The sequence below is a fragment of the Myotis yumanensis genome, unplaced genomic scaffold (genome assembly GCF_028538775.1).
Source record: "Myotis yumanensis isolate MYYU_CA2020_CCGP unplaced genomic scaffold, mMyoYum1.0.hap1 SCAF_8, whole genome shotgun sequence".
NCBI lineage: Eukaryota > Metazoa > Chordata > Mammalia > Chiroptera > Vespertilionidae > Myotis > Myotis yumanensis.
The window spans coordinates 26,185,517-26,199,379 of NW_027223759.1; the positions used below are offsets into that span (position 1 = coordinate 26,185,517).

The window sequence follows — 13,863 nt, forward strand, 5'->3', positions numbered from 1 at the left end:
TCCAAATTTTTGTCACTATATAAACATTGCATTGTTGAATAAAATATTCTATTGTGATTCTTATTTTAAAATTGTATAAAATATTCCTTGACACTAGATTAACATATGTGTGTTGATAAACAATGGCAGAACTTAAACAAATAAATATTTTATATATAGGAAAACCCAAGCTCTACTCATAATAGGTTCTTACCGAGGTAACTGTCGAATGTCTCCAGAATATTGTTCATATTTGTAGTTTACCACGTACCACTGGGAACTGTAAAATTTACAAGCCTTAAGGAAAAACAACAAAAATAATTAAACAATTAGCATTAAAAAACTCAGCTGTCCTTGCAAAAAGTACTAGAATACAGTTCTCATGACCTCTGGGGTCATGTTAAGGTACATATGTTAGTGATGCTAAGGTAGGTAAGGGGCTTGCTCATTATAATCATTTCACGCTTTCCAGTGAAATGAAAGTCCCACCTTTCCAAGACTCGTGGAGGAGGAACCATTGAACATAGTTATTCTATTTTGCTCCATCAAGGAAGACCTAGTTGCTGAATCACACCAAGGACATGTTTTTAACCTCAAGTACCATCAATTCTCAGCTGTCTTTGGCAAACCCTTCTATTACTTAAAATATTTTAGTAGAGAAAGATGTTTATATACCAGTAGCCCTGTGCACGAATCTGTGTGCCAGTAGGTCGCTGCCCCCCTCCTGAAGCTCTCTGCCTGCTGCCCCACCCTCTTGTAGCTCCCCCCGCCCCCCCCCCCCCCCCCCCCACACACACACACATTGTTGCCCTGCCCCTCCTGTAGCTCTCTGCAGTCTGCTTGTACCTCGCTGGCCCACCTTCCCGCTGATCCGTGATCTGGTCGTGACATACTTGGTCATTACGCCTCAGGGTGTAAAGGCTAATTAGTATATTCCTCTCTTATTATATAGGATAATCTTTTCATAATATTTTAGCCCATTACTTTTTGTTTTTGTATTAGTAAGTTTCCTTTTTCTCTTTATATCAACACTGTTGTTGACTTGAAATCTGTTTGCCGGTTTCCCTCACTGCCTTCTAAGCCCAGCCTTCTTCATCACTGTTCATGGATTTTACACATATACTGCTATGTGAACAAAAGATGATAAAAAACTATTTATTTAAAAAAACACATAAATATTAACAACACAAAACAATCTATATATATGAAAGGCTAATATGCTAAGTGTCTGACTGTCCAACCAGTTGCTATGATGCACACTGACCACCAGAGGGAAGACGCTTAATGCAGGAGCTGCTGTGACACGCACTGGCCATTTACAGAGAAATGGCAGCACGGACCTGGTGCCAACAAAGCAACACTCAGCTTCCCCCAAGTGGGACACAGGCCCTGCCACCACCCTGGAGCAACACCCCACCAAATTGCAGCCAATGCTGCCAAGACCCTATGGCGCAAAATGCGGCCCACAGCCCAGCCCAGTCCAGCCTGGAAACAGTCACTGTGGGCGCCAGGTAATGACATCACGTAGCAATGCCCAGCTTCCTTTCTCTAGCAACTAGCCTCTTTGGAGTTTCTTCAGCCCAGAAACATGACTTGCTTTATAGCCCGGTGGAAACATTTTACACTTTAACCAAATGTCTGTGAAGTGTTTTCTTGTGCCTAATCTCCTTTGATCCTCCCAAAGTCCTGGAGTAGGTAGATAGGAGACTTGATGGAATCCTGTTTTCTTTTCATTAGCCAGAAAATGGAGATTTAGAAAGCTTAGAAACTTGACCTGACTGAAAAGTAAGAAATGGTGGACCTTGAAAATGACTTCAGGTTTTCTCACTGTGCAGAATATAATCAAACACTACTGCAGTTAAATATTTTACCCCTTGTTCTCCCTGTGCGATCTACAATAATAATCTGCTTTGTGTTGATATTTACTGCTGTGTTGCTGACAATTACCTGAAAGAGAAGTTGGGGTGCTTCACTAGGATGGAAAAAGTTTACCTAAATCAGAAAGCAGGTCTAATTAAGCAAGTTTATCTCTCTATATAAAGCTGTCGCTGGCACCAATTGCACGTGTGTGTTTCGATCTGTCATCGTCGATTGTGAATTTGGTTGACACTTCTATTATAAAGGGTGAATAGTGATATTAAAATATTTCTTCTAACTAATCTTCTTTCAATGTGCAAAAATTCCTGCACTGGGCCACTAGTTATATTATAGTGGTCTATAGTGAATGATTTTATAGTATTTACTGATGGCTCATATTTCTCAAACTCCTACCATGCACTTATCAACCCATTACTGTGGGTTGGTAATGGGGATTTCACTAAGTGGCTTTCAGATTCCTTTTGTTTCTGAAATTATATGACTCTGGGGATTAAGCTGCTGCTAGGATTAGATAGAAATTTTGTCTTCTAGCATCAGTGGGAGTATGAGGAGCAATAAACTTGATGCAATGTGAGGAATAAAGATCTGTGATTGCTTTTGTAACCAAGAAGGGATAGGCAGGATCTCTTTGTGACAACAATCAACTCAAGGTGCAGAGGGCTACAGAACAGAGAGCACTGGCACTGCTTTTGCAGAAACAGAAAGTGAGAGGGGATGGCCCAGTGGATGGTGTAGAAAGGTTGATGGGGAACCCAGGATGCAGGCACCTGGCTCAAGATGCACAGAATATGCAGGAAGAGGGGAGAGGGATTAGGAGTCTTCAGTTGCTATGGGTTTCTCTGGCCTTGAACTTTCTTAGAACCATAGGTTTATTTATTCAGGGAAACACCCACACACAAACCAGGGACTGAGGGTGAAATAATACATGAGACTGGGACAAAGACAGGAGTAGGGGATGAGGGCAGGGCCTGCAGGAGAAGAGAAGAGCTTAAAAACAAAACAGCAACAAGGCCAACAGATGAATAAAAGAGAATTCAGGAGATCTGTAATGACCAGACTGGGAGAGATGTGAACAAAACTGAATATTTAGCTAATATTAAATTTCTTAACGTGCCAATTCCTGAGCCAGTTCTGCAGATCACATATTTCTGAATATAAGAGGAAAACTGAGCCCTGATATGATCCTTGGCTAACAAGTTCCATGTTCCTTTAAGGATGCCAGGGATTCAGGTAAAAAGCATATAGGCCATAGTATCCCAAGCCTTAGAGACAGAACATTCATGATTATAGTTCTTTCTTACTCTCTCTCACTTACATTCCTTTCTCAATACCTTGCTATAGTTCTCAAATGAAATAAAACATATTCTAAACATAAAACAAAAAGCATAAAACCCACTCTCTTTTTGCATTCCCTTTTAATCCTTTTTTCTGATACATAGCTTTACCTCATTCCCCTGTAAGTATATATTAGAATTTAAATAGTTTTTTGTTCACATAATGGCATATTCTAAAGATTTTTAAATTTGCTTTCTAAATTCTATGACCACTTTAAAGAAGTTTAATAAAGTAGAATAATTTATTAACCCAGACTCCTAGTTTTGGAGTCATCAATTAATTAATTCAACAAACATTATGGAGCCCTTACTGTGTGCCTGGGGTTGTTCTAAGTGATGGAAACCCATCAGTGATCAAGAGGCTAAAAGTGATTCCCTCTTGAAATGTATCCCTTTGTGAAAACATGATTAATAAATACACAAAAAAAGTAAATTGTGCAATATGTTAGGAGATAATGCCTGTGGGATCAGGCCTAAACTGGCAGTCGGACATCCCCTGAGTGGTCCCAGATTGGAGAAGGTGCAGGCTGGGCTGAGGGGACCACCCCCCCAAGTGCACAAATTTCATGCACCGGGCCTCTAGTTTAGAATATTGGAATAAATTAGAAATTTATGCCCCATATCTATCTCTATACTTTCTGATCTGGAGGTTTTCCAAAAATGCATTGATTTACATGTCTTTTCTTGTTATGGATAGTACTTATTTTTAAGCATGATAAACATGTTTACTCATTCATATTACACACAATATCCATAATGTGCAACAGGCTTAACTGAATAAATCTGAGATGTGGTAATCCTGAATTTCACTGGCCAAAAATGAATGTGGTACTTACTTTCTTATATTAGTGTGCTATATTAAAAAACGACCTCTTTTTGTTTGTTTGTCTTGGAGAGGCAAGTGCTTGTTAGATACTGTACTACTAGGCACTTTATCATCTTAATAAACACTCAAAGATATTTTATGATTCCTATCTTATAGATCACAGAGGCAAAGAGAGCCTCAGATCTTTGTTCAAGATCCTACATGTGATTTCAAACTGGATTTGTCTCTCAAAGTTCATTCAGCTAATTTATGAATTGCATGATGATTGCAGACACTGGACCATCATTCCAGATGTTTTTATGGCATTTTTGTTTCTGTCTTGGAATCAGACAGACATGGTTTTTAATTTTGGTGTTAGCTCAATTAAGTAACTTAACAACTCTAAATTTCCTTATCTGTCTAAATAATACCAATTTTAATAGAATAAAATAACACAATTCCTATAAAGCTCTTAGCATAGGGTAAATACTTAATCAATACTTGCTTTAAAAATCAGTTTTTCAGTTTGACTCAAACTATAATTTACATTCACAACAGTTGATGATGACTTGTTTTTCCTGATTTATAAAAGCACAGTTCTGGGAAGATGTATTATCTCTGATTATCAGAGAATTTTGTTGGATTCAAATCATTTATGAATTTATGGGCCAGATTTAATGTATCTGGTGGTGGGTAGATGAGAATTAAGGTTATACTAGATAACCCTTAAGAATCCTTCTAAATCTGTGATTGCTCTGATTCTGAGAAAGCCAATGCATTTTACAAATGCATAAAAGTTTCCCATACATAGCTATGGCATCTTGGAAATGTTATGCATGGAAAATTACTCTCTATTCTTTGTTCCAGCCCACACAGTCACTCTAAGAAGATCATTAAGAACTATGATAATTATGACTATAACTCCTTTCTGTCCAAAATGCAAGCTGAAGTGACCTGTTGCAAATTCAAAGTCACAGGCTACAACTGTGCTTGTTACCATAAGGCAATAGCTCCATTTTCTCCTTGCTAATGACCAATCCCACAACATCAGTTTCAAAATATCAACTCCTTACCCCCTTTAAAATGGAGGCTGCTACAGTCTACTTCAAAGGTGAAGTATGCTTGTGCTAGTTAATTTTTCCAAACAGTAATGACCCAATTCACGTTTTAGTAATTTATTCATTTACTTATTTATTTATTTAAAATATATTTTCATTGATTTTTAGACAGAGAGGAAGGGAGAGGAATAGATAGAAACATAGCCTGCAAGCTGTACATGTGCCTTGATTGGGAATCGACCTGGCAACCTCTTGGTTTCTGGGTTGATGCTCAATCGCTGAGCCACACCCGCTGGGCTATTCATTAATTATGTTTGCTTGTTTAGCCTTTATATTAGCATCTCTGCCTGTGGCATTTAGGCACAATAAAGCTGAGCCAAGTCAACATACATAAAGGCTTTTATGTCATTAGGATAGTGTTTCCTAAACTCTATCGTGTTCCTGAATTTTTTGAGGTTGCTAATTAAAATGCAGGTTCCAGGGTCCCACATAAATCCACTGAATAGGATGGAATCTGTAAAGGTGGGGGAGCCTAAATCCATCATTCCACCGGATTAACAGTGTGGCTCAGTCCTTGTCATGCTTTTTGTCTCTAAACTGAAAGCATTAGCGTCCTAGCTTTATACAGTGAAGTCGAGTAAAAGAGGTCACCCTCCAGCTTTCACTCAAGTGGACACAACCTTTGAAATGGTCAGGGAACATATCAACTCCAGTATGGGGTTTTACTTATAGTGGATATTCAATGTATATTTGTTGATTGAATGAATCTTGTATATCTTTTTTCCCTTAGAAATTACTAAACATGACACCTTGAAAGTTGTCAAAATCTAAATATTTTAGAAAAGATTGGGCAATTGTAAAGAGCAGCAGATTACCGTAAAGAAAATAGTTCATTTCTCCCTCTCCTCTTTAGTGAATCATTAGAATCAATTCAAATCATGTTACCAACCCAAAGAGCAATTTTGGTTTGACAATATAATTTGTCCATCTCTGAAAATGGCTATTAGATTCTGGCCACAGAGTAATAAGCAGGTAATAAATGGCTTTTTAGATGCAAACTTGTTTTTCTTTCTAGCCATACAGGTTTATTTAATTACATGGCTACTTTCTTGCCCAAAAGATTTATGCAACCACAAAAGGTGTTCATTTTGGCCCTTAGTCACCACTGGGATTAATTCTGTATTTGTAAACAGATTGTGGTAACTTTCATATTCATGTCATTCTTTATATAAAGTTTAGGAGTAAATATGGCTATTGTATAAATTTTGAAAGTGTAGCATCATGAAATTGGGTGAATTTAGGAAAATTATGTATTGAAAGGATTGCTGGGTAATTTATTATCCATATTGAAACACTTCAAATTCAGAGGTGATGCTGTTAACCAAGTCAACAAGTAGAACATGAAACTATTCCTACAAATGAGGTCATGTGGGCACTCAATACATTGATATTTTAGAGGGAAAAAAGGCACCAAAAATATTTTTTTCTTTAATTGGATCATATTATGAATCCCTTTAAAATGCAATAATTTCTGAAGTATAAAAATAAGTTAATGATATTTTAAAAATACTTATACTACACTCTTGGGAGAGAATTAAAAATAATGGGTTTGGACAAAATAAATTATGTAAATATAGATATGACTCAGTTTCAGAAATCATGGTACAATCTTTTTTAATGAATTTGGGTTTGATTGTAAAAAATATTACTTGATATTAGGAAGTGTTAGCATGTATATAAATAATGCATGTGGAACACAAAACAGAATGTCATATCAAATTACAACCATAAGAAAAAATAATTTTTAAACTATTTTCTCACTTTGAATTATAGAATAGCCTAATTTGTTTTATTTTGTTGTTGTTGATTCTAAATTGAAAGTGGATAAAAATATTTGTGTTTTTTTTTCCTGGAATGTGTTGAATTGAGGTGGTTGAAATTAGACTTTTATAAATCACACCTGTGCCTGACCTGGGACCAGACACACTAATTTCCTAGCTACATCTCACAAGTAATCTGTCAGGATATAAATAATGGATGGTACTAAAACCTTGGTAATATTATGATCTAGTCATTCTTCTCATGAAAGGCATAAAATCTGGGTTGTAATTCAATGTAATTGAAATATTAGGTGAAAACTTAAAGTGGTTTCTTTATTATTCTAGCACCCCAGGGTCTCCAATTGCACTTCTTTCTTTTTAACTATTTACCACCAAACATTATAGGATACTTTTTATTGTGGAGAAGGGGAAGCCAATTTACAATTGGAACAGTTTTGCATATTTAGAAACTAGACTATATTATTCTAGGGACTTTGGTGACTAGAAAATAAATTTCTTCACAGTTGTTAAAGTGAACCACAAAACCATTTTGTTTTCATCAGTGTTTTTTATATATATTTTATCTAATGCCACTGAAAAGATAATGCATTTTAATTTACCTTAATGAACTTTCATATGCTTATTATCTTTAATGTTATACATTTAGTATAAAGAAAATCTGGTGATCCATTTTGTTCTGGCCATGACAGAAATAAAATCATATATATATATATATATATATATATACACATATATATATATATATATATATATATATATACTAGTTTACTAATATATATATATACACATATATATATGACTAAGTTAAATATAGAATAATAACAGATTTTGATATTTTTCCAATAATTTTTTTATTGATTTCAGAGAGGAAGGGAGTGAGGAAGAGAAAGAGAAACATCAATGATGAGAATCATTGATCTGCTGCCTCCTGCATGTCCTCTACTGGGGATCAAGCCTGAAACCCAGGCATGTGCCCTGACCAGGAATTGAACCATGGCCTTCTGGTTCATAGTTGATGCTCAATTACTAAGCCACTCCATCTGGGCTCTATTAAATTCTTGAAGTCACAATATGTAAGTGGCTTTACTTATAAATTTACTTTTTAAAAATACACACAAAATGAAAAGTCCCTTAGCCTCTAGTAAGACCTTTATCAGGGAATTAAGAAAGAACCCCATTCTTTAAAACAAAAAGTCAAAATCATTTTATTCTCACTAATTTTATTAAGAAAGAACTGTGACTTTTTAATTTGGGGAGATTTTTATAGTTGCATTTTCCCTGTACCTTCCACTGAATTAATTTGTACATGTAGCCCTGGTGTCATCAAAGACATTAGTTCTACAGTGAGCAAAACCATGCTTATCATGCTCTGGTCTGAAGTTAATGAATACATTTGAATCATTCATTTGCTACCCAATGATTCAGAATCAGGAAACAGCCTTCATTTTTACTTAATTTATTTATACATGCAAAAAAACCCCAGAATCACTTACTCAAAGATTTATTCTTACTTCAGGGTAAGTTTGAGTGTACATAATTATACATATTAGATTTAAAATTTTTGTATAAAGTACAAAGGCATTTTGGTCAAAAGAATGGTTTCTTTAACACGGTACATAACATGCTGTCCAAAATTAAACATAAAAGATATAAAGTTATTTTAATTGTAAAAGTAAGAATTTTATTCCTTGTGTTTTCTTGAACCAAGATAAATCTCATTCTAGTTTGATATATTTCTTTCAACAAAAATGGGCAGCATGAAATACATTTAAAATCATGGCCAATCCCTCTGTCCACATAATTTTCTTTGCTATGTCTAGGACTCAAGTTTTTTAATATCTCTTTTACTTCTCAATATGATACAAATTCTACCTTGCATATACATAATTTTCTCTTGGATTAGTTGTATACCATTTGTCTGGGTCCAAATGATGGAAGAGGAAGAAATTTCATTTTCAATATTATATTCATTTGATTGTATTGTTTTTCATGTTCACAAAATTTTGTTTCTTAATAAATTAAGCAATATTTTATACATAATAGCCTCCTGAACTATTTTTAACTTTGGTATGCAGATGATGAGGGCAGTGTATAATTGTGTGTGTGTGTGTGTGTGTGCACGCATAGATAGATAGATCGATAGACAGGCAGATAGGTATTTGCTTCTATTCTTTAATGTTTTCATAAATCTTAAATCCTGGAATATTTTATGTCTTGGCTTGGAGTCTTGGATTCCAATTGAGACTTGGGCTCTTGGATTCACGACTTAGTCCTCATTTTATCATTGCTCTACTCCTGCAGCTGACGGATTTCCAGAAACTGCCAAGTGCTTTGTTGGCAGAGTAACTTGCTACCTTACTACTTTGTCAGTATTTCTCTCAGCCATTCTGCTGAAGTGGTCCCTAGACCGTTGCTCCGGTTAGGCCACTGTATCCTTCTCAAGTCTCTGCTCTTTCATCTTCTTTGTTTCGAAAGTCCAAACCAAGGGCTTAGTTTTAATTAGTGTTCTGTGTTTCTGGCTTGCTATTATCCTTTTGTACATATTCAAAAGAAAACTTTGCTCTATAAGTTTTTGGCTTAGGAAGTCTTCATCCTATTTATAGATCCTTTAATTGCTCCCCAAGCCCCAGTGGCAGGAAGTGATGCTTGTTTTATCAGGGAAGTGTTTGATATTTTTTGTGGTTATAGATGTTGATTTTAAGTCACTTAGGAGGATCAGATAAAGACATTGCTCCCCAACTGTTATTTTCCAAATGTTTTCATGTTATTGCTATATTTAATTTTAGAAATACAGCATTGGGATTATTAATATCTCTATTTAAAGATGGAGAAACCGAGGCAGAAAGCTTACAAGTTTGTCAAATGAAGGACATACTACCTTGTGAACAGTGAAAATATACTCATCAAGTCAGTCTATTAAGGAGCATGTGTGTCTGTGTGTATGAAACAAAAGATATAATGAGTTGCAAATAATTTCTGTGGTTAAGTATTGTCTTCTGGCTTTATGGTACCATTTATCATATAAATATTAAAATTTTTATTTGCTTAAATTTGCCCATTTTTCATAAGTTTCCACTTAAAATATTATCCTACATCTTAACAATTTTTGGTTTTTTCATATATGCCTGGAATTAATCACATTTTTAATATTTATGTGGAGTTATTTTTTATATGTAATGTGAGATAGAGAATCCTAACTTTATATTCATCTAAAATGGTGAGCCAATTTGTATTTGTTGAATTGCTCACTCTTCCTTAAAAAATTTCAAGTGCCATATTTCCCATTTATTAAGAAACCATATGCACTTAGATGTTTCTAGATACTCTGTTTCATTTCACTGGATATTTGTTTATTCCAGAATATTTAAAAATTGAAAACTATCTCAATTTATTGTCTAAAGCTAGCATTTCTCTAATACCAAAGGGGGGGGGGAAAGAAAACAACAGCCAGACTCCACTCATGAATATTAGTGCAAAAATTTTAAATAAAATATTAACAATTCTAATGTAGTAGAGTATGAAGGTAATAATGCAACTGGAACAAAAAGTTTATACCAGAAATGCAAGTGTGGATCCACAGGATAGCGACCTACTAATTCTATTACAGTGCTTTATAAATTCATGTAGAAGAGCTGTTGAATCAATAGACTGAATATGCATTTCAAAACCTAAGTAGCAAGTGTTTATAAGGACTGTAGAGACCAAGACCTTCTTAGACACTTCTTTTATGCCAGAAAAAATATAATAAAACACCAATAAGACAGGATGCCCAATATTAGCATTATTATTCAACATTGTTTTAAAGACATTAGGTAATAAAATAACACAAAAATTAAATAAATGATATACTTATTAGAAAAGAAGAAATTTTATTTGCAGATGATATAACTACACATCTAAAACTCAAATAAGAACTATTAGGATAGGAGAGGTTAGTAAGCTAGTTATGCATATTTGAAAATTAATAGCTTTTAAAAGATAGCAGCAATGGACACTAAGAAAAGGAAATGGACTTTTAACATTCCACTTACTTTTAGCAAAACTATAAAATACACTGAAATGAACTTAACAACAGTGTTACAGATCATTATGAAGAATATGCAATATTTTGTGAAGATCATGCAAGAAAACCTGGTTAAATATTCCATTAGGAATTCAATGTCCTAAACATTTCAAACCCTACCTAAGTTAACATATACATACTGCATGATTTTGTAGACCTAGTCTCAATAATTCTAATTCCTTGATTAGAAAATAATTTGTCAACTCTTTTTTTAAACAGTGATGCCCTAGTAGATATCAAAACTTCCTCTAAGGAGACTGTAAATAAAATATTATAATACTGACATCACACTTATTATTTTTATTAGTAAATATGAAAATAGTACACTCAGATTACCTGATGTTATCTAACTTTGCACTGTTTTTCTTTTTTTCTACATTCTTAAGACAGACTCTGCAATTTAATGTGAACTTTAGGAAATAAATATAAAATCATGGAATTGGAAAAAAATAAACAGGTAAATTTATGGCAAAAGGTGACCTGAATTAAATAGTACAATATAAAGATATATAATATATATGCATATACATATACACACATGTATATGCAAAAAAGAATAGTATAATATAAAATATGTTTACTCAGCTTGGTATTAATAGGTACACAAATAAGGCTAACTTATATTCATACAAATATGTTTAGGAGCTGTGAAAGGGCTTTGCTGTTGTGTGTGGCTTTAACTAAATCCTAATCGGGATACACTACTTTCTCAGGATTAAAGAGTACATTTAGACTTCAATACTTTTACTTTGACTTGTGCTCGGCTAAGTTTTATCATTGCTTTTTCCATAAAGGAAGGATTGGCTCCATTTATTTATTCAATAACCACCTGCTAGTAGCTATTCTGTGCTAGTCCAATCCCTGCCCTAAAGCAACCTGCTCTCTGGTTAGGAGAAGCAGCAGTGCTGTAGGCCTTCCCTACATCCTTCAAATGCAAGGAGATGACATAGCAACATGCTTCTATCAGTCCCTTACAGCTGTTCACATTAATATTTTTGTAGTTAGTACTTAAAAGAACTATATCTCTTAAAATGGGAACTCTGGTATAAAAAATTCTCACATAGTATGGCCTTGCCTATAACTCAGTCCAAATAAGTAAAATAAAATTAAATCTGCCTATGAAGAATACTAAAACATTTCTTCATGTGGAATTTTTAAGTTAAGTAAAAGCAAAACAAAAAAAATTCCAAAAGTTGAATAGTCAGCAGATAATGAAAAACGATTAACAGGAAAATGGAACACATCTTCAGGCAATGATGATCGAAAGACATCAACTAATCTCTATTGAAAAGGTGAGGAAGACAATGATAATAAAGTTGTATTAATAACTACCTGAGGGAAAGAGAGTTTTATAAAAGAAAGGATTGGAAAGTATCACATTTACCTCTTTCACCAGTAAACTTTCTGCTTTGTGCTCTGCATCTTCAGGTACTGTTGAGTACAACGTTCGGATATCCCACGAAACTGTGGCCGTCTGAGAGAAACAATGAAAAGAAATTAAGCCCTCCAACTTAAAAACATTGTGCACACCTCTACACCAAAACACAGCAGAGACACTTCCTTGGTTCTTGCCAATTTATTCTCTAGGAGAGAAAATCCAAACCCTCCTTTATTACCACTTATCAGCATTATTACAATTACTGTTTATCAGTGAAGCTCATGATTTTAAGCTCTTTCCTTCCCTGCAGAAAATGAAAATTTGGACATCTGTCTCTTGTGACTGGTTCATTTCTATTGGTATCTTTTGTTATTGTTGCTAATGATGAAATAAATATAAAATAAAGGAGAAGATATACAAAATCATTGTTAATGAATCCTACTGTAAATAACCTCCTGAATATCAACAGGATAAATTTAGCCCTTTTCAGAACTATTTGTGTGTGTGTGTAACTACAATTAGGGATGGGAGGCAAGAAAGGGTGTTTAGTATATCTGTGCCTTGAAGAAAACAAGTCTTGTTTCTGGTGTCTTTTTTGTTATTGTTGTTGTTAAAATGAACAAAGTATTTTCAACTTCAATGCTAAACAACCTTCTGTTAAATGAATATACATGAACTGAAAGTATAGAGTATCTCTTAAAACAAAACGTCTAACACAGAATTCACAGTTTGTTTCCTCTTTATACATCTTCAGTTCTATACAGCTGGGGATTAGGGGAGGTCGTAAAACAGTTAGTTTCCATCACCAGCTTCCAGCTCTCTTCAGTCTGTGCTCCTTTTGCTTACAGGGATGCTGGAATGATGTCTGGTCACATACCTGGTACCAACCGTTGAGGTCTTTTATTTTGTAAATTACCAACCCACAAATGATTAATCAGACATAATAAAGTTCATTTGAACTGTTCTAGATATGGGGTATTTTGGATGAATTACTGGAACAGATGAAAGTCTCAAACCCCTCCCTATTTGGGGGAAGGTGGGAAAGAGAGGGGTCCAGGAAATTCAGTCTTCTGGGTTCATGGCAGCTGTAAGCTCTGCCACCAAGGGCAGCATCATTACTTTTCTTCCAAACCTAGACTCCTATTCTCTTCAAATCCTCTCTTTCTTCACTCCTGATGTGAGCTCCATGAGGGCAAGACATTTGGTCTGTTTAGTTTACTGCTATAACCTCAGTGCTTGGTTGGGGGCGTACCTACTGATTTGTTGAAGCATGTGTGAGCATGTGTGAGTATGCATATGTGTGTTCTGTGTGAGCATGTGGTGAGTGTATGTGGCGTGTGAGTTTATCTGTAAGGGAAACATGGGCTTGAATACTGTGAAAGAGGAAGAATGTCATGTGAGTCTAATAAGATTACAGACTAAAAATTAATGAGAGCACTATGCTCAAGATACCTCATATAGTGAAAAATCAGTGCTCATCCTAAAATACAGCTATGGACTGAGCTCCCTTGGTCAGTGCGTTTGCCC

General features: G+C 34.8%; 1 protein-coding gene across 12 annotated transcripts in view; it reads right to left on the bottom strand.

Annotated features, from left to right (window-relative positions):
* The window catches only part of DOCK10 (dedicator of cytokinesis 10), a 206,979-nt gene that overhangs the window by 93,720 nt on the left and 99,396 nt on the right, over nt 1-13,863 (bottom strand). For all 12 annotated transcript variants that reach the window (XM_070422263.1, XM_070422252.1, XM_070422259.1 and 9 more), the window contains exons 3-4: nt 12,343-12,432; nt 194-276 (exon numbers count right to left, since the gene is read on the bottom strand). In XM_070422263.1, the coding sequence (XP_070278364.1) occupies nt 194-276; nt 12,343-12,432 (173 nt within the window). The remainder of the gene's footprint in view (nt 1-193; nt 277-12,342; nt 12,433-13,863) is intronic.